The following is a 22,375-nucleotide window of genomic DNA, read 5'->3' as shown; positions in this document are numbered from 1 at the left end:
AGTGCGGCTTGACTCCTGAATAACCTTCTGAGGTACCGGGAGCTTCACCCCTGCATGACCCCGCACACACAAGAGGGGTGTGGGGGGACTCCGGGGGGTACCCAGACCGGGACTCACACTAGTAATAGGTAAACAGTGGAGAGATCCCCTCAGAGAGAGGCGGCGGGAGAGTAAAACAGTGTTTTATAATTTTAAATGTAGCATCACAAATTACTAGATTTAATAGAGTTAAGCAATGTGACATTAGGTGTTTCATTTGAGTAAATAATGCATATTAATAATGATGATTTGAGGACAGAAAAGCAGATTATTGTGCAATTAAACTGCAGGAAATTTAAAATAAATGTTAAAGTGGATCATTTGTGTCTGTGCTCAAAATATTCACAAGAGGCATTGTCAGCATTAGTTAATTTTAAATTATAAAATCTCCTGGCATCATTAATATGTTTACATGTCCTTATCAGACTTGCTGGCTGTTTATAAAAGAGATTTTTCAGATTATGTTGAAAAGCAATGGTCGGAAAAAAACATGCTGCGTTCAAAGACCGCACCGTCTTTTTCTCCCTTTTTGTTGTGATTCTAGGAAGCAACATTTTACTGTGAAAATATTGCAACACGGTGTCACTGCGGGAGAGATGTTTCGTCATGATCGTGTTGGAGCTTGATATCGACCACTGTTGTCATTGGGAGAAGCCCTGTTTTGCCGCCGCCCCCCCTCGCTGGGCCCCTGTGTAGAGCCGCCTTGCAGAGTTCAGTCGGGCTGGGAGAGGAATGCGCTGGGATGCGGAGCAGCACCGACTGTAGGAAATCGACGCAACAACTCGCACAGTATGGACAGTAATGATCCGTATTTACACCTCAGTAAGTACGCCTCAACGATTTATTTACAGCCCTGCCTGTGTGTTGTGCTCCTCGCGGAGCTGCTGCGTTTTGTTTTGACTTGAGAGAGTGCGTTTGTTTCATGGCGTCTTCTCTCTCCAGCCCTGCGAGCCGTGCGCGAAAGCGTCCGCGGACTTTAACCAACCGACTCCCGTCTGTGAAACCGGTTGTTGTGTTATCCTCTCTGTGCTTATAATCGTTTGGGCAACTGTGCCAATAGAAACGAAAGTTGCGACCAATACAAAAGTCAGGTGATCGTGGTTGTGCCGGTCAGGCAAGGTCAGAGGTTGGCACTTTAATTGCGCTTATGTAATTTATGGCGCTTGTCGCGCGTCTCTTGCTAAACTGTTTAAGACAGAAACACAATTTATTGGTCTGGGATGGCTGTCAGATCCACAGACTAAATGCACCAAGCTGCTTTGAGGAATGGCGGATTTCTGCTGATAAACAAACTTGTACTTTGTGGGTAAAAACGAGTGTCAGACGCGCCCAGGTCAGCGCTGTGGCTTTATTCAGCTGAATGACAGCATGATGTGATTTTGCTCTGTAAAGCTGAACTCTGCTCTGACTCGGCGACTTTGCCCTTGAACCAGCTGATGCCTTCTTCTTCTCTATGATCAGGATTTTTTGTGACGAAAATCCACAGAGACAAGGAAATGGGACTCCACTTTGGAGTTTGCAACATGTGGGATACACGCTGCTCATATCCTACTTACAGTGTGCCACATTAGGTGTCTGTTTATGTAGCTTAATCTTTTCTAGATTTCAGAGTCTATCAGGAGTGAGAGTCTGGGGCTGTTTGAGCTTCATTGAGTCACACACTATATGCATCATTTATCATGTGATGTTTTTTCTCTCTCCCTGAAAGACACACTCATTGTCAAACCTACTGCAGTAGAGACACATGCCATGTGCTTCTAAACCACTGCCTTCTGTGGTGGAGGGGGAATGAATAATAATAGCGTGGCGTTGGAAGGAAACAAATAAACCGGTCTTTGAAGATAAAACTTTATGTTATCGCAGATATCTCGGCACCATTTTGAGGGGCTGAAAATTGTTTCCATAATGAATGTGGCTCCCAGGGGAATGAGGGAGACATCTGGATAGAAGAGCATGTAGAGGGAAGCCCACTGCGTACTGAAGAGCGCTCCCCCAGGGCTGCACGGCCTTTCTTGTCTGTCTTTTAAGACTCTGATCAGACAGTGGTGACATCTTAAGATTTATGCACATCAGGACACCATCAGAGCGGTGTATTATCATAAAGATATGCTATTGATCCTTTATTTTAAGTGTCCTGTAGTGTCTGATGTTACTCTTAGGCTACAGTTGTCACAAGCAACACTCATATGCACAATTTATAACTTTGTCCAACTGTATCAAAGGGCACAGAGAGTTTAAAACGGCTCATCTCAAAGAATTTGATCAATCCTGGTGTCAGTGGAGAGTTTTGTTGGCCCATTGTGGTCCTACAGTAATGCTGTTGCAGCTTTCCAAGCCCACAGTGACTTGCAGTCTGGGTTCAATGCTGAATATTTGTAATTTTTGAATCAGCAATAAAGTTTCTGGTAGTAAAATAGTATGAGCTGAACTATATTTTAGTTTATTTACATGATAAAATTTAAAGCCACTGAGCTGTCTCCCAGTCAAAACCACAACCACTGAGAGATCCATTCAACATTCAAGGAAAAACTGCTCTTGTTTTGTCTGTGTGTTTGCTCACAACTATGATTTATGATGTATTTTTGCATCAACAGCACACACACCAAAACTTTTGTGAAAACAGGGCCGTAAACACGACTCATTTCTCTAACGGGAGGCGATCACTCCAGCATGAATCTGTCATTAGTGTGCAGCCAAGTCAGAAAACAGTCTTGTGATTATGTGCAGATTTGTTTCGTCAATCCACTCAGCTTTTCCCAGACATGTTATGTTTCAGCAGGTTTGATGATACAGGCCTGCCCTCGGGCTTTAAGTAGAATCAGCATTTTTTCCCTCCCAGCACTTCAGCATTTTTTTATTTTCCGTCAGTGGAAGTGATTCTAGACGCGCTGACGAGGACCCACTTGCTACTTTTGACAGTGAGAGCCTATTTAGTTCGCACATCGGGGAAGTCATGGCAGAAAGAAGAACGGGATAGAAGAGTGAAGGAAGCAAAATAAAGGGGAAGTGTGTGTTGGTGGTGGTGGTGGGGGGGGGTCACCCTAGTTGATGTGAACTCTCATCACTTGCCAGGGGTCAGCAGCTCACCTCCCAGTACACGCTCAGAGGCAGAAAAGGACACACACCAGGCCACACACCCATGCCTAAATTTCACAGCTGCAGATATACAGACCTCCTATATGCATAGCTTATTGCAGCCAAATGTGACCATGATATCATGTGACATAAAGAATGTGGGTGGTACTATTTGACTGTGAAGTGCCGGCAGTATTAAACCGGCTCTCTAACGGCCGATCCCTGCACAGAGCATTCCCCACCCACTCCTGCAGAGTTAAATAAACCATACAGGTAGAGGGGTGTGGCTCTCTGCAGGTATTTGCTCAAGAATTCTGTAGCTTGAGACCTTGCATTGCCTCAATGCCGACGCATGCATTAGCACACAATGCACACAATGGGTTTATTCTCAGGCGCTTTTGATTGAGTGTGTGTATTTACGTGTCAGTGTAAAAGAGGCTGCTTGTCTTGACCGTATGTGTGAGTGGGTGGGTGCTAATTGTGAGAACAGGATGAGGGAAGAGAAGGGGTGTAAGGAGGCCATTCTCTGGGCTAATTGCCAGTAATTAGTCATTAGTGAAGAAGGTCAAAGCCTTGATTTAATTCCAGCTTTAATCAAGCAGAGAACCTTGAAAGGCCCACAGGCTGCGGCGGACGGTGTTAGGTTATGAGATGTATAAAGCTATTTCTTTGCTAATTATGCAGTAGCAACATACATGTCACGCACAGATGCACACCAGCTCTAATTTTAAACGCACATTATGTATTAACACATCCCTCTGATATAAAGCATCTCCTCATATCTGTGTTTGTTTTTAATTAATTCATCAATCGTAAAGGCATAACAGCTAAATATACGGCTACATTTTACATCAAGTGTTGAATAAATTCAACTATTTTCTCATGTAGACACATGCTGCAATAGCTGTTGATGTGTCTCTAAAACCAAAATGACTCCCAGCCTTCCCTACTTCAGTGTTTTAAGGGGAAACACTATTGGTTGCCCATTAAAAGAATAATGTGTCTCAGCAGTGGTTGTGGAAGTATTCAAATCATTAAATTTTAAACTGCACCATAAAAATGCTCCATTACAAATAAAAGTCCTGCGTTTACAGTCAAGTAAAAGCACTGAAGTATGAGCAACAAAATATGCTTTAAATATAAAAGCACTCTTTATGTAGACCCAGCCCAGTCGTCAGAGGAAAACGTTGACATTGTGTGTTTCTGCAAACCACAAATATGTTACATTTGCACATTTGTCATATGAACATTTTTAAAGTTACATGTCAAGTTACATGCCTGCCAAACAGCACACCCAGTTTCAATTTAGCGAGTCATTGCATCTCAAATGTGGATGTTTTTTAAAAGGACAATTGTTGTGATCGAGCATCTTTTTAGGCACGAAAAGCGATTGTTTTTTCCTGAGACATCGCTGCTTTCACTGCTCACTGAACTGGGTAATTTCAGCCGAAACATGATCTTTTCCTAACCTTAACCAAATGGTTTTTGTGCGTTAATCTAACCACAAGTTAACCTCAGTGTTGTTGAAACAAGTTTCAAGGTATTGGCCACGTAATAACATGCAAATATAACACGTCTGTGGTTTGTAGAAACTTACAATTCCAACATTTTTCTGGTGTTTCAGCTGATAGACTGGCCTCTGACTGTGTTCTTTTATATTACTGGATCGTTATTGTTGATTCATTAACAGGTAAGCAGCAATTAAATGTTATAGTTGATTGAGGGGGATTTGAACTCCCTCATATACTGTTGCTTAGTGTCATCTACAATAATATGTATTTATAAACTGATCATAGGTCTTATAGGTGAAATTTAGCTGTCAAATAAATAATATAATTAATAATATAATAATATTTTGAATGGTGTATAGTAGGCATGTAACGATATATCGAATTTCGCGGTGTAGCGATAAAATAAATTCTCGATACCGTCGTGGGAATGCCACGGTAGTTATATAGCTGCGTTCTCCTACAGAGCCGGTAATATGACTGTGCGACTACATTCCCCATAATCCTTTGCATGCAACTACACGTGCAGGTGAGAGCAGACTCTTGCAGCTCAGCCTCTCAGCCTCCGACTCTACCCGTGCATGACCAGAGGAAACAAGACAAGTGAACAGAAATGCTAGAAGGGCAAACAAAGTAAGGAGATTTTGTTCTTCTCTGTGGATTTTCTCCGCGACCGTTTGTCATAGCGAGAAGCCACGCATATCACATGAGTCAGCGAAATCGTAGCTTTCCGACAAGGCCAAGCACTTGTCGGTAGTCCAATGTTTTCACAGCGAAAAAAATGATTAAGTTACACTAAAATGATGTATAACAAAGCTTTCATACAGCTTTGCACACACATTACTCTTGGATAGATTACTCGTGAATACAGGCTCGCACAGAAATGCCACGCATATCACATGAAAGTGCAGGAGCACAGCTTTCCTCTCCTCATCTCCTGTTCTGAGAAAGTGTTAGGGTCTCCTTGATGTCAAGATTGTCAACCTGGCATGAACAAACTGAGTGAATGTGTGTTTTTGAGCTTTTCTATTACTTCCAGGGAAATGGCTGGGCTTTATTTGTTTTGGTTTTCTTTTACACACATCTCTACCCACCCCTCTCTCTCTCTCTCTCTCTCTCTCTCTCTCTCTGTGTCTCTCTGTGTGTCTGTGAGTGAGGGATTGTGTGTTTTTGAGTTTACATTATTTCTGTTTGATGAAAGCACATGTTCAGCTGTGTTAATTTATTTATGATACTTTATGATACGCTTCCAAGTTAAAAAATAACATGCTGTACAGTGCACATGCAGTATTTTTTGAATAAAATAGCTATTTTTAACAATAAATTTTCTCTTTTTTCCCCTTGTATAAATATCGTGATATATATTGTATCGTGGACTCTTTATTGTGATAATATCGTATCGTGAGTTTCTGATATCGTTACATCCCTAGTGTATAGTAGTAGACTATTCTTAGGATATGTCCGTGATACCCTGGAAATCCAGAGTTCTCGCTGGAGGGCAATTTGAATTTGCTCAGCGAGTCACTCTGGCAATCAGTAATGATGCTCATTATCCATGCCTTGGAGCCGAGCTGCACCAGTCACATCGGTGTATCTGATATAGGCGGGCCAGAGGCGAGCTAAACAGATGACGACAGCGCTGTGACGATGAAGTCCGGAATCAGTCAGTAAACATTGCAAGATGGCTACGGATGAACACCAGTTGTTTGAAACGGCTTTGGCCGCTACAGTGAACGAGTTAGACTTGGCTTTTTCTCTAAAAGAGAACAGAAGACGGCGCTCGAATCTTTCCTTTGCAAGAAGGACATTTTTGCTGACTGGATACGGCAAGAGTCTAATCCACCAGTTAGCTCCGCTGGTAGCTAAGCGTACACGTCACCCCGTGAATTGTTCTGATTGGTCATAGTGATATTTCAAATGCATGCTTGGTGCCGCCCCTCGAGTTGGGCCATTTGCATTGCTCATAGCCAGACCCTAAATCTTTCTAGATTGGGTCTGGATTTCCAGGCTATGTCTGTGACAGAATACAGGTATAATTTGTTATTTACGACAGGTATGGTGCCGGCTGTTTCATACACATTTCAAAAATGAAATCGTACAACATGGTGCTTGGAAGATGATGTGAAGTCTGATTAGGATTCGATCGCAATAAGTTTTTGACTGTTGTTACACCCCACCTTTGGGCGGCCCTATAGGGCGAACAAAACGCCACCACTGAGCCAAAATAACCACATAAGACACCTTAAATCACTCAAATCCATGGGATTTGTTAACAAATAAAACAAGAAAATAAGACAACAAAAATCTCAGGCTGAGAGGCAGCAGGACCAGCACTGCCCACACCAGAGGCCTCTCTCCTCAGCTGCTGGCACAGGAGCTCTTAAGCACCTCCTCCATGCCAGGTGCACTACACCTCGTTAACTAATGCAGCACACCTGGGCAGATCTACAGTGGAGGGAAAAGGGACAGCAGCACAGAACACATAGAGCCGTACCACTGTGTTGTGTAGGGTTACAGCATGTGATAATGTGCAATAAGTGAGCATACTGGACAGCAAGTCAGTAGTGGACTGGGTGAAAAGTAAGTTAGAAAGACTTCCCCAGTAGTATTTGTAGAATGTTCAAGTTTTCCCTGCCTCGTGAGTACTTTGGGTCTTAACAGAAAAAGGAACTAGAACATGAGTCAAAATTGGGATACCTTGCAAGTTAGGTGGCCAAGGAGCTTGGGTATGTTAAATTGGCCACTATAATAGTTCTTGAGCATATGTACTCAGTTACTTTTTTACCACTGTGTAAAGTTATGCAATGTCTTTTGATATAGATAATGCTGAAATGATGAGTCAGTTAATGAATTGGTTAATAAACAGGTAAGAGACAATTTCAATAATTAATGAATCCTTTCATTTATGAAGAAAAAACACCCGAATCTCTGGGTGGATTGTTGGCTGGGCAAAAACAGCTCTTTTAAAATGTAACCTTGTGCTGTGGGAACTTTAAAATGTCACTATTTTCAGTCATTTTATTGACTAATTAATTAGTCACTTTATCATACAATTAATTAACAGATTACTCAATGAGGAAAACATTAGTTTGTTTAGCCCTATACGCAGAGTCATTCCCAAAAACAAGTACATGATCAGAAGGTTTGAACACCATGGTACTCTTAAACACCATAAATAGGAATGGGCTGAAGGGATTTATGGCTCAGTAGGAGTTGGTTCAACTAACCAGGCAAAACAGTTCTTCATGGTACTGTTTGCTCCACAGGTAGCAGCTAAGAACATTATGTCTCATTAAACCTCTCCATTGAGAGACATGAAGAACCCACTGAAAACCTTGCTTGGCTATTTTGAGTGCTCTGAGTGCCATTTAACGCACTACTCCTATCTCACACCCACACACATTAATACAACACACAGGCACACATTGCTGTTCGGAGGGAAAAAATACATTTTTCTGCTTTTTCTGCTTTACGCTTGTTTCTTTTTCTACAAATGTCCACCCAGCCGAGTGTGCTGCATGATAATGTTCTTCCTGTTGTCAAAAATCACTGCTAGCAACGAGAGTAGAACATAAGGAGCAAACTGTCTCCTCTTGAGATAGGTTTAGCGAGACAAACTGGCTGATTTATTGTTTTTCTATTTCTCAGTAAAGCCTGTGCAAGATTTACAATTTGTAGACACAAATATACACGACACCGATGACAAATAGTGATTAGATTATTGGTACGTTTAAGTGTGAAACATGAATTTAAGGTTGTCAATTATCCTCTGCATGTCTTCATAGTCCATGATACATCTATGAATGCTAATTATGGCTCTCAGGGTTAATTCGGCGTGTTTTATGTGGGCCACGACACGCTATTATAACACAGCATGCATTTAAGAAGGACTCTATTATTTTAGCTTCTCCCTGCGGGATTTGTTAAGTCTGAAAGAGAGGCAGCGAGTGTCTCTTCTCCTTCTCCGCCTTGCCCTCTTCTTGTGTCGGCGTGTTGAGGCTCTTGCCAGGTTACTGTCACTGAAGGGATCTGGTTACTGGTGGCTATCCTTCAAGTACTGTATAGACATACGATCCAGCCTCATGCAGGTGCACTGCACAAGCAAACTCTGTTGAGTCATGTAAGTAAAATAGATGCACACATGTTGGGGAGGGCGTCTCAAGTTTTTAGTGCTGTCTTTCAATGCAAATGTGTGTTTCCAAAGCTTGAAGGGTGGAACAGGGTGCACATTTGATAGGACGGCAGGATAGATTAAAAGGAGCAGCTGCAGACTAAAATCAGTGCCAATTTCACATTTATTGGCTCGGGCTATTTTCTGGTGATAATGATATGACATACTTCCATGGCCAAGAATGCATGCTGCCTCTGACATTGTTGAACAAACTTAACTCCTGCTTTTCACAGGCTGATTTTAGTGCTGTTTCTTCCACCAATACAAATGTACTGCTGTTATTTAAAGTCCTGTCTGACACATGGAGTCGCAACAACAGTCTTGCAACAGTCTGACTGAAGATTGAATCCATTCCTGCTTGGGTTTCTTAATTTATTTAGGTTCCCTTAGGGTTTGTCATGTATTGTTCCTCATTGCCTTTAAGGTATATTTTTGGCCTGTGTTTGCATCTGGGTTTTCACTTTGCTGTGTGTTTGTCGGCCATCCTAGAGCACTGAAACAGACAATTCCTGACTTCCTGGAATGTTATAACACTTGTTAAACACACAAACATACTAACAATGTGCACGTAGGCGGCTCCACATGCCTTAACAGTACCTATCACGCTGGCACACTTATTTCTTGGCATTAAGGGCAATCAGAGCTGTTTTGCGGGAGGTAGAAGAGAGAATTCTTTAGCCCATGGCCACTTCTTGTCACTTCCTTTCTCAACACTCACATCCCATTTATACCACCTACACGTTAAACAGAAAGTCTGTGACTAATATTCAGCAAAAGGAAAGAAAATGAAGGGAAAAAATGTCATTGACACGTAGAAACCTATGTGGTGTAGAGGAACATCAGCACCGCACTGTCTTCCCATGCTCTCTGGTCTTGTTCCCTTTTAAGAGGGAGTAATTGGAAACTTCTGGTTGCAGCTCTCTTAAGCGTGACCCCCTCCGCCATGACCACCCTCCCTCCCCATGCCAGACACGCTGTTCTGCCACTACAACAGGTGTCTCTGTGCAGATAGTTTTACCAACATGCTGAGAGAGAGAGAGAGAGAGAGAGAGAGAGAGAGAGAGAGATAGATAGAGAGACACGGTGTGAGTGGGCGTTAGGAGAGCTGATTTGTGCAGCAGTCGGTCAGTAAACAGTTCCTGTTGGATTGATCTCTGGGGAAGGATAATCTGGGTAATCCTATAACTGGCGCCGGTGGACTCCACCTCTTTTGCTCTTCACTAACGCCCCGCCCCTTTTCCATGTCAGCCTGTCTGTCCCCGTTCTGTCCTGAAAAGTAGTTGATGTCCGGAGTATCTGCGTCATTTTTTTTAGTTTGTCACTGAGCCAACACCTGAGTGACTGGCGTCCTGCCAGCGCCACACTTGCACCCGAAGGCATGTGGCACCCCATGGCATCACCTGCGACTGGAGGCAGCCCGGGCAGGGAAATAGGTTATGGCCACTGTGAGTAGGATCTGTGTTGCCTGTGTGTGTGTGTGTTTGTTGTTGGATCACATCAGAATGTATGTGGTAGAAGATGCTGCCTGTCTGCACTGCTGTTGCTTTGTGATTTTCCACAGAAGTGGAGCTGGAGCACTAAAAGCTAGCACTGCACAGATGCACTGAGGTAATGCCTCTAATCCCTGTGCACTCTTTGAACAAGTTATTTTGAATTTCTTTCCCCAGCGGGAGAAACCTGCAACAAACAGGGCAAATTCGGCGGCTGCACTTCTTTGCATTTGGCGGTTTCCATATGGATTATATATGAACCTCACTGTGATACATTTCTCACGTTGCTCCGATGACTTTGCATGATGATTTTGCATCGTTAAGATACAGAATTCATCTTATTGGCCTCCAACAGCTCAGTTCCTGCCTCTAAAATCATGGGATCATTTTAACCAGCTGTGACAGGTACAAGGCTTTGCTGCCGCTTGTGACTCACATGAGGTCTCAGATGTGGTCAGCGGGGATGCCACTCAGATTCAAAGAGCGCTTCCAGCTCTCATTGCCTTGTCCTTCACTATCAGTTTATCTCTCAACACTTGTCCCTCCCTGTTAGTCCTCTCCATCCTGCTTTTCTCTTTCTGCCTGTCTGTTGTCTGTCACGCTGCATCCTTCCATCATCGACCACTCTGATGAGGTTTTTTCTTGGTGCTTTTTCCTCTTCCTGTGTGTACAGAGGTGTGGGAGGTGTTGATATGAGCACACTTCCACACCTACTGTAATGGGCCTATTAACTGGCTCGCTGTGTGAATGTGTTAGTGTAATGTGTAGATAGTAGATTTGTTTCTCTAGTGTCCTTGAGAGAAGCATGTGACGCTTTTGTTTACAACTGTGTTTCCTCCTCGCTGACAACCTTGAAGATATTCATATTCATGCTCCGGCTGTGGGTTGATGAAAGGGCAGAGAGTAGAGGACAAACATCACAAAACGTTTTCCAGCATCTGATCTTGACCCTGAAGTACAAAAACATTCACGCCAATCCACCTGTGCTACATGTACATGATGTCTACACTCTCTGTTCTGCTCTCACCATTATGAGCTCAGCAGGGCAGCTGTGATTACAACCATTATAGTCATCATTACTCTGTAATAGTGTTTACGGAAAAACAGATTGAAAGGGTGCTTTTGAGCCTCTCGTAAATCTTGGGAATTGGTTAAAACAACAGGACTTTTGTTCAACGAAAGCGAGAAGATTGAACTAGAAGTTTTTCATGTTTTCACAAATTTAACTTTAGAGATTTTATATTGATTTTCAATTTTCCAGACAGCCATTAGTTTCAGTCCATACCTCTGTACTGTGAAAAAGAGCTTTAAAGAAACTTGAGCCGCTGCTATAAAGTATATCATTCTAGAGCAACATTATTAGGAAATAAACCTGGATGACAAAAAACAAGCAAATAATGCAACTTTGGTTCCATTTCAATGGAATTATTTTGAGTGTCTGTGGCTTGATTTTTATGTTGTTTGTTGTTGGTAAGAAACAGATAGAAAAGCAGTGTGAGTTAAAGGGGTAAAACGTGCAAAGCTACTGGTCCTTCTAAGCACGAATGGATTACTGAACAGGCCTGCTGGGCCCAGACCCAGGGGTCCCAAGTGTCAGGACCCCTCTGACCTTCACTTGCAAAATGTCACTCAAATTATTACATATTTTAGCAGAGAGAGAGACTCAAAAAGACCACAAAGGAACTACAGAGACATAAAATGACCTCAGAGAGAGACCAAACAGCCAAAAATGAGACAAATTTAGTTCAAAGGTACACAAAATAACCACAAAGAGACACCAGATGACCACAAAGAGATGCAAAGGAACTAGAAAGAAACACAAAATGACGACGAAGAGAAACAAAACCACTGTGTAGGAGAAGTGGTGGAACCTTTTGCACATCTGTGCCCAGGGGCCCATTGTCTCATAATCTGCCCATGATCCTTTTTAGTCATGCTAGCACCATGGTGCTGGGGATGGCAGTGTCGGACTGTGAGTCAATCCACCACTTTGGTTCAGACTGAAACATTGCAACAACTATTGGATGGATTGCGATGACATGAATCCTGATAACTTTGACTTTTCCTCTAGTGCCACCATTAGCTCCACTGTTTTATTGGTTTATGACCAAATACCTGCAACTGTAATGACATTCCCACCGGCCACAGACTGTACTTTGTGTTCAGTGTTTAGTGTGTGTTAGACTAAGATGGTTAACATGTTAAATAGGCCTATTACACACACTTAAACATCAACATGTTAGCACAAACTTTAGCATTTAGCTGAAGGCAACACTGTGCCAAAGTACAGACCTACAGAGCTGCTAATGTGTCTGTAGACTATGTAAACTTGTTAGTGTCTTAATCAGTATTTAGGTTTCTATCCAAATGTAGTGCAAATTTTAACACTGTTAAAAGTGAGACGAATATTAGGAGTAGTTTCATAGAGATAAACAACACCAATCGAAATTCAAAGGATTGATAATAATGTAGAAAATATAATGTTGCATTTATGTTTATGTTTTGTATTATTATAAAGGTTACATTCTCCTCGTTGCTCCACACAGATCTGAGGTTTTTGTAATTTTTCATCTCTTCGGTAAAGCAGAAGCCTCAGTGAACGTTTCAGTCACATGCTTCATGCACATCATCATTCATAAGTCTGTTTATATCGCACTTAGTCATTTTTTAATCATCAGACCTTTTCCTCTTTTCCACTTCAGCCAAGTGTGAAATACTATTCAGAATTATTTTGGATTTCCTTTTTTTCCCCGTTTTTTTTAAATGCAATATGCACATAAAACAGGCAAATGGAAATTTACTTATTGTCAGTTTGTCCTTTTCTTGTCACCCCAAGCTCCATCTTACTTTTTTTTTTTTTAAATCTTTGGCCATGTCCAACATATTTTCTTTCCCAGTTTTTCAGACCATTACTTCGAGACTAAACTCGTGATAACTGTTGCTACTGAGCCTTGTGCAGTCTGGCTGTCTTTCTAGGATCTGGTCACAGATCCAGAGGTCAGGTCGCCCTGGTCACACTCATTTGGTCACAGCATGAGCTTGAGTGGGCTAATGTGTATTGTCTATGTGTTGTGTGTGTGTGTGTTGGTGCATTCCCAATTTTTCCCAACCCTTTGTAACAGTGAGAGAATACTTCTAGGAACTAATTTTGAGTTACCTCATCCGACAGATGCTGTGGTTTACATTGGACCTTGTGGCCCACCCCTTTGTTTGTTTTCCAGGACTGCTTGGTCAGCCTGTTCTGTCCGTACAAGCGGACTTGTGTTAGCTCTTGTTGTTTAAGCTCCAAACTTTTTTATCACTTGCAAAACAATCTTTATCTAGTCCGTGTCTCAGCCCTGGCCTCCTGATCGATCCTTTGCCTCTGTGTCAAAAGTAAGTCTGCAGTGTTTGTGGATGTGAGGACACGGCAAAAGTGGCCTACATATGGAGGAAACAATGTGTATTTGTATGTGTGTTTTTTATTTGTTTGAGGCTATGCTATGTAGAAACAGAGTGAGGGGGGTTAGAAGGACTGGGAGTTCATTTCTCTTCTTTTCATGGAAAGTGTGTGCGAGTTCATTAGAGGGTTCACTACAGGGCAGAATTTAGGGTCAGAGAAGTTCACCAGCTCAAGTGCTTGTGTTGTCTCAGCCGTATGCCTTCATGGGAAAAACATTTTCCTATTAACAAGAGCTAAAAGCTATCATGGGCTTTATTTATTGTGGTTGTTAAAGACAGTCAGAAAAAAATGGATCAGCTTTTGACAATTTGCTGTTTATAACAAAAGAGAATATTGTCATTTTCTTTCACCATTAACAGTTTTTATCTCAATCACAGCTGCATTTAAAAAAAAATCAAGTACTTAGTTGATGATCTAATGTTCTCAGCGAGACGGAGAGATTATGCGTTTGATGGTGGGATCATGTGAGTGTTGGGGCGTTTTGGAGTGGGACGATGCCCTCCCCCCCAGTCCACCCATCATCCCTTCCATCCATCCGTCCGTTGCTCCCTTCCCTCCTATCTGGCTCTGTCCCTCTCTCTGTCCCCTCCTCCTCGGCCTCCCACCTTCTTGACAGCTGGCCCGCTGAGCTGCAGATACTTACCCGGGGATAAGAGGATTTACTGACACAATTGATCAGACATCAACCTCATTTAGCACAGAAATGAATGTTTAAAGGGTGGTGATTTTGTGCGAGTGTGCATGGAAGATTTGTGTGGGGTTTTTTTTCTCTTGTAACGTGAAAGACGTCGTGTGTGTGTGTGCGCGTGTGCACACAAGGTTTACGACTGATGCTTATGAGCTGGATTGGCAGCGAAGAGATTTCTTAATTACATGTCCGCTGTATCTAATGAGCTCCGCAGGCTGTCCAACTGATTACTTTAGGATGCGTTCTGCTCTCTGTCACTTGGTCACTGTCAGCCTCAGATATGAGCATGAGAGCATACACACGTACTACACGTACACGCACAGACATGACACATGCAGACACATAAACAGGCATTAAACAGATCAATGCACACGCTGGGAATCCGTCTTCATGGGGGTTAATCTGATAGATATTGAGGCTTGTTTTGTTGTCCAGGAGTTGATCTGCTGCTCCCACTTGTCCCTCACTACGCCCTCTCCCCATATACACTCCCAGTGCTGGTCTGCTCTCCAGACAGGAGATATTATTAGCTAGTGGGCCATGGGCTTATTGAATTACCACACAGTGGAGTGCTCCGTTCAGCCCCTACCCAGTAATTAACAGTGAGGGATTTAGAGGGTTTGTGGTCCGTGCTGTTTCTTTAAACCTGTTGATCATTACATCAGTTTGATACATTTGTGGCTTTGGCTGTTCTCTGCCATAAATGTGAGAATAAAATGTGTTTGACCTACATAAATGATCATGTGAAGCATACGGCAGCTGTTTGATGGTGGTGTTGATGTGGCATCGGTCCTCTGCGTACAGAGGGCCGTTTTAAAATTGTTTTCACTGGAGCTGTTTCTGATTACTGGATAAAAGTGTGTGTAACGTTGTGAGAATAGCATTAAATCCATCTAGCAGGAGCTAATTGGTGTGCAGATCTATTTCTTTCAACTCTATCAAATATTTCTTTGATCCAGTGCCCTTTCCATCAGACACTAGGAGGATGTATGGGTCCTAGAATTTCCTTCATTGTGATATAAGAAATACTGATTTAAGCGTGTTCCCTTTGAGTGTATACAGTAAAAAATATTCATGTTCACAGGAGGTAAGCCTCTAAGCGAGGAACAGAGGAATTAACAGCACCGAAATGTCAGTAGGATGGAATCATGGGGGGTACGTTACATTGTTATGTGTGCGACCCACCACGGGAGATTTAAAAAGGCACTGTTAGCAATTAGCAGCTAACTCAAAGAAGAAGAACAGTGGAAAATAAAGTAATAAATAAATAAGTCTGCAAATTGGGAAAATTGTGAGGTCCGGGAGGTCTTTACCCTCCACGCAAAGAACGAGCTCAGCCGCCATATAACAGAGACAGTAAATAATTGTTATTGCTATATAATGTCATTGTTATTGTTTAGAAAGGGCTGCCAATGTGTGTGTTATATGTTGCAACAGAGGCCAACATAGTTGTTTTATGTGTCATGCAGGTCATGCTTCTTTTGATTCCACAATGCCAGGATGCAGTCCAAAATGACACACAGGAGCGGTGTCGTGGTCGTTTGGTTTTGTGCAAAAATGCAAAGGGGGCATGAAGAAGGGACTTTGTAGCGGCCCTATGGCCAATCTCTGTGTAAAAAGGGCTGTAGACTGTTTACACCTCACAGAAAGCCTGTCACTCAAAGCAGCTGCGACCTTAATTATACATAACTTTATGCCTTAATAAAAAATTAACGGTGAGTTATCTAAAAATTCGCCCAGTTACAGCTGTCAAGAATGCTAAAATTAGCCGTAAAGACCAAAACCATTTTTTGTATCATGCTGTAAACATGTTTGTTTCTGCTATAAATTTGGGCATCGTAACATGAGAGGGATTGACTCACTACTGGAGCCTAGCCTTTCAAGGAACTGCAGTTTTTGGCATGGCTTCATTTTTCAGCCCCAGAGGTTGCCGCTTGTCTTGTCACTTATTTCCTTTAATATTAATTTTACTGTTAGTCTCTAAAATGCCAAGAAGTGAGCCCAACCCCAAACTGCCTGCTTTGCCATTTTACCTTTCCAAAACCCAGAAATGTTTTATTTCCAATAATTTACAACAGAGAAGAGCAGCAAATCTTGATACATGAGAAGCTGAAGACAAGGAATAATTTCCAGTTTTGCTTAACAGTTGACTAAAATGATCAATAAATCATAGTCACAGATCAATTTTCTGACGTTCAGCTTCGACAAATCTATTAATCGACCAGTAGTTTTAGCACTAGCTCACACTGTACAGTGTCCTGCACCATCCTTTTGTCCAGCACTGTATGAGGTGTCAATATGTCCCTGCACCATGTGCTTCAGTGTCCATGTGGAAGACCAAATATATCTAGGAGCTCTATATCATATACCCAGATATAAATACACCTCTTACACTGATGTCTCCATGACAAATTCTAGTGTATGTTGTAGATATGTCTATATATGGTAGATATAATGGTTTCATATTAGAACAGAACAATGCACTGAAGTTAGCATAACTGCCTGTGTACATAAAATCCTACTAAACAGTTTTCACCCATTTTTGAGAACTGGGGAAAAAAACCCTGTTATCGGGGGGGTTCAATTTAGGAAAATATATTTTAAAATATCAAAGTTTTTTTGAATGGCTTATGTAATGGATGTCAGAGTTAAGATCTGACAGAGTTGACGTCTCATGGAGTTGACAAAAAGATATTTATTCATTAATAATTTCACTGCAGGATATGATTTTACCCAATTCTCAAGAATGGATGTTTTACTCAAATAACATGGATGAACTTATACTCAAAATGCCTACAACATCTAACAAACTAATCAGCCCATAGTTCAGTCCAGAAGCCAACATATGAAAGAAAATGTCATATACTGATGTTTTGGGGAAGGAAAAAAAAAGTATTTGTTATTGTGACTATTTATCACGATCAGTGTGTTTTTATTTTCCATCCCTGATTCAGTTCAAACTTTAACAGTCTACTGTTTAGACATTATGTCAGTTACTGGAGATTGTCCGTCCCCTCGGTGCAGTCAGTTCTCAGAATGATCAGTGTGACTGTGGCCGACTGCAGATAGCAACTTTTTTGAACTTGGTTCAGGGGTTTGGTAACAGCCGACCTTTGATTTGCGACGCCAGCGGTCAAAGGTGCCCTTCACTGCTCTGTCTGTTTGTTTGCTCTCAAACAGATGCCTGTGTTGCTGCAGCACTGTATAGGTCTGAACAGAGACAGGCAGGAAGCACTGGAACTGAATCTGTTTCTTAGGGTTTTTCCGTCTATCAGCAGCCTCCTGGTGCTTGCTAATGTACCTTCCTCTATTGAGCAACGTGTGATCGGCCTCCTCCAAGAGCCTTCTTTGTGTCGAGGTGATTTACATAGAATGGAGATGGAACAGCCGGTTGAGGCGGGTCATTTGAGGATAGGCCCCTTTGAGCCGCTCTGGGCTGCTTTATGCTTCCTCCACTGAACATGTTGGCCTCCTTACACACGCACAAAGACACACTCCCTTCACAAAGCATGCTCAACTCACCTCGCCATTTCCTTTTAGGCATCCCACCAGCTGATTGTCCATGTGCTTTTGTGCTCTTCTGTGTACTGCAGCTACAGGGACTCTTAGGTCTGGACTACGGATGCATGATAATATCTGCATGTCATAAGTATCAGCAGATAAAGGCTAAAAACTAAAATGCTGGCATCGGCCCAAAATGAACATCTCTGCTGATAAGACAGGCCGATAAGATAACGCTTTAATTATGTGACTTTAATTAGTCTTGTCTCACAGAGAGTACCATCGAAGCCTGTTAAAAATAGGATGAATTTTACAGTTTTGTTTGAAAATGTTACACAAATATAAAAACATTATCTCTTTTGAAGTGCACTGCATTTTATATCTGCATCTGCCAGTGGGCCATCACCATGAGAGCAGGAGCACTACAGGAAAAGATTTTTTTCATAGGGATGGCCAAATGGAGCCACTGAGAATCTTGGGGTGGCACACCAAAACCAAAATCCATTACTTAATTTCAGGAAGTCAGTTACGCTGTTGAAGTATGTATCTTAGTTGAAAACTATGTCGATACCAGTACAGTTAACATTTTGAATTACACAGCAACCCTGTTTTAATGTGTTGTCAGTACATATTAGGCAATTAATTGTTCTTTCAATTTGCAGGTGTTCCTATCCCTGAAAAAGACAAATATAAAGCTATAATTTGAAGTAGTACATTAGTTGTAAAGAACAAAGCTCTTGCTGGGAACAAGCGTTTTCAAGCTTAGGGGAGACTCGTGGGTGCCCATAGAACCTATTTTCATTCAGATATCTTGATGTGAGAGTTCAAGGGACCCCTTTGAAAATGGCCATGCCAGTTGTTCCTTTGCCAAAATTTAGCCTAAATTTGGAGTGCTATTAAGCCCCCTTGCTGCCAAGCTATGCCAGTATGGCCGATGGCAATGGATACCCTAGGTTGTCTAGTTTCACAAGATCTTCATGCTAGTTTAAAAAGAGCATGCTACAGCCTCCTAAAGGCAGTAATGTCAACCTGTAATTATTTTCGCCAGGGGGGCCAGCAATTGAATCAGAGGGGTCATCCCCCCGCCCCGCCTCGCTCGAGGCACCACTGTACAAAATGGACTTTATGTTCTTTGCAATTAAGTGGAAAAGAAAATTTAGCATATTTCAGCACTGGCAATTGACATATCGCTGAAAATCCAGTATCATGATGCATCCCTAGTCTAGTGAAATTGCAGTTATCTTTGATTTTATCTGAAACATACACTTCACAGCAACAGACACTGAATAGATCTCAAATAGGACGGCAACTCATGACTATTTTTTATCACTGATTTTGTAAGGCAGTTCACAATAGTTAAATTTGTACCTCCTGTCTTCCCTTACAAATGTGTTTTTTTGTTGCCAGATGTAGCGTATTGAGGGATTAGTTGGCGTGACAAGATTACGTATGAAGACAGCGAGTTTTCAAAGGAGTCAGTTGGTAAAGGGTGAATGGTGCTCATGTTTGATTGCATGGACAGCACTAGCTTGCTGTTCTATGCCCGAGCTAGGGACCGCAACCCAGCATTGGTGCCTTCACTGATGTAAATGGCTGTACGTTCAGAATTCATCTGCCAAAGTTAAGTGCCGAAACGAAAGATTCCTTGTCGTGTGAAGTGATTTCCACCCACGCACATCCTGACAAAGTAGTCAAACCTACTTTGCAAGTAGAAAGCCCGACAATTTGTTGTTATCAGTCAATCAAGAAAATGTCAGAAAAGTTTGCCCGTCAAAAATTCGCTGAGCTTAAGGTGACTCTTGTCCAACCAACAGAGTAAAATCCAGATATAATCTATTTACAATGCCATAAAACATTAAAGAGCAAATCCTCACATTTGAAAAGCTGGTACTAAAGAATGTTGATGATTAAGTTATTGTCAATTAATGTTTAACCAACTGATTAATCGGCTATTTACCTCAGCGTTAGTGTCAGGTTATTGGTCTGCTTGTTCCCAGCAGCATAAAATAAATACATATTTGGCATCAAATCCTGTCTTTCTGATCACCACATAATCCTGCACCTGGACATTTTTGTACAAGTGTTTGCATTATTGATTAGAAACAGTAATTCTCAGTTGTGGTTTGGGCTATTGCCCTTGTTGTTTGTCCTGATTTCAGGCCAGTGTGAAAGACACAATGCCGCAGAAAAGGCAAGAGTGTGAGCACTGCTCCAAGTTCAGTTTAAAATGGTACTTTTCTACAGCACCAGTCTGTCTTTTAACTGTCTCAGACCTCTGCATGCAACAACCTTTATCTTCTCATCTGTCTCACGTCTGGCCCGGGCAGTCGGAACACTTGTTGTGGTCTCGATGTCTGCAAGAGCACGTCGGCAAATTGTTGGCTGGAGTGACGATAGCCCTGTTACTATATCTCCTACTCAGCACTTCTAGAATAGAATAGATCTTTACGAGCCCCGAAGGGAATTTGTCATGCACATAAAGAGAGGGGTCAGTGCACAAAATCAGACACAGTACATGCTGTACAGTCCTGGTCCATTACATAAGCTCGTTATTTAGATGAATCTGCACTCCAAAAAGCTGAGAATACACTCCCGCCATTGTAGAATTTAAATTTAGGTAGTACTTGCAGGCAGTAGTATACAGTTGAAAGAGTTTGGTGCTTTTAAATCGTATTTTACAGCAATGGGTATCCAGTCAGCTCTGTGGGACAGAGAGGGAGGCCCCAATACATATTTGCTTGCCAGGGTTCACTCATGGAGGGCTGGAGAAAGTGGGCGAATGAGAGAGGGGGTGGAGGCTATACTCTCACTGCTAAACAGGAAGTTGCACAACATCTGTTCCTTGGCATACAGAAAGGGAGTGAATGGCCAGCTGTGTGTTTTACAGTGTGTCCTCATGTCAAAAAATGCGGCATCCAGGCCGACAATGTGACATTCCTCTGTGTTTCCCAATTCCTTGAAATCTGAAAGCAACTGTCTTGCATAACTCAAACTTTCCATTTCTTTAAAATAGAGTTTCTCATGTCCAGTGGGGGAGAAACTAATGCAGGCTTAATTGCTGCCAGGGGTTAAGGATCAGAGGAACATTTCAAAACTATTGCAACGTATTTAGCAAGTAGTTCTGTTTAACTTTCAAAAAGCCTGCAAGCAAAAGTCATTTTAGCCAACCTGACAGGCAGAAACTGTCCAAACACTGCATGTGAACATAAGCTATTATTTCCCAGAAGCACACACCAGGAAAGACGTCCTTGTAAACACAGAAGATGCCCCAGTGACAGAAACTGCCTTTGGCCCCGAGCAGATCTTTTTGAGGTTTTTGCTTGAATTGTATCCCGCAGTTTTAGAGTTATGGTTGTCTGTCTCTATGTGTCAGCCCTGCGATAGTTTGACGACCTGTCCAGGGTGTACCCTGCCTCTCGCCCGATGTCAGCTGGGATAGGCTCCAGCCCCCCCGCGACCCTCAAGAGGATGAAGCGGTTAGAAGATGAATGAATGAATGAGTTTTAGAGTTAAGCATTTCCCGTAGGTCATATGAGATCCGCATTTCTGAATTCCAATTGAAGAAACAGCTTCAAAGTGAAACAGGACTGACAAGATGAGATATGTCGAACAAAGAAAGCACTTGGCACATCCATAAAAAAAGACAGGTGCGTTGGAGAAAAAAGACCAAAAAGTAGCAAAAGGACTCCCGCACACTGTCCAACTTGCAATAAATCATTTATTTGCGACGTTTCGGTACTAGACCTTCATGAAGGGTTTTTATATTTGCCTGATGAAGGTCTAGTACTGAAACGTCGCAAATAAATGATTTATTGCAAGTTGGACAGTGTGCGGGAGTCCTTTTGCTACTTTTTAAGATGACATATGTGAAATGTAAATAAAGAATGAAATGCAAGCTTTAAAAAGAGAGTCACAAAAGGTTAAAGGCAATTTGCATCCTATATGTTCTCATCCTCCAGCCCACTGTACATACTACACACCTCAGATACGTCACATTTCCTTTCATCTCTATCATATCAACTCCTCTGAAGTGACGGAGCATATGAGCTGCCTTTGTTGGCAGGAGTTTAGAGGACTCCTCAACAAACAACAAAAGCAGTTGTTGTATGATCGTCATCGCTGTGTTTCCAGGGGCTTTTTAGCCACCACACATGGGAGTTTTTTACCGAGACATCACTGCATTTTCTGCCAGGATTGTGCCCCAAAAAGCAGTTGTTTTTTACTGGGACTTTGCTGCATTTCCTGCTGGGGACATGCCACAAAAAGCAGTTGCTCTCTGCTGAGACATCACTGTCTTCCTGCCAGGATATGCAACAAAAAGTGGTTGTTTTCGACAGCTTTTCCAGCCAGGATTTTTCTACCACAACTGTTTTTTAAGCCCAAACATTGTCTTCTTAACAATAACCCCATGCTTTTTTCTGCACAAACCTAACCACACATTGATTAATCACATCATTGTTG

The 22,375-nt window shown here is 42.1% G+C and overlaps 1 protein-coding gene across 2 annotated transcripts in view; it reads left to right on the top strand.

Annotated features, from left to right (window-relative positions):
* The first annotated feature begins 700 nt into the window (after window positions 1–700).
* Window positions 701–22,375, top strand: part of rxrgb (retinoid X receptor, gamma b) — a 42,895-nt gene continuing 21,220 nt past the window's right edge. The window contains exon 1 of one of the 2 annotated variants that reach the window (XM_049587738.1): window positions 701–861. In XM_049587738.1, the coding sequence (XP_049443695.1) occupies window positions 831–861 (31 nt within the window). In that variant the 5' untranslated portion in view covers window positions 701–830. Of the gene's footprint in view, window positions 862–9,921; window positions 10,239–22,375 lie in introns of those variants that run through there. The other variant, XM_049587737.1, reaches the window with a different exon arrangement.

Source organism: Epinephelus fuscoguttatus, linkage group LG10 (assembly GCF_011397635.1).
Source record: "Epinephelus fuscoguttatus linkage group LG10, E.fuscoguttatus.final_Chr_v1".
In the NCBI taxonomy this organism is placed as follows: Eukaryota; Metazoa; Chordata; class Actinopteri; order Perciformes; family Serranidae; genus Epinephelus; species Epinephelus fuscoguttatus.
The sequence above is the reverse complement of the archived record's forward strand: the minus strand, read 5'-3'. Positions and strand labels throughout refer to the sequence as shown.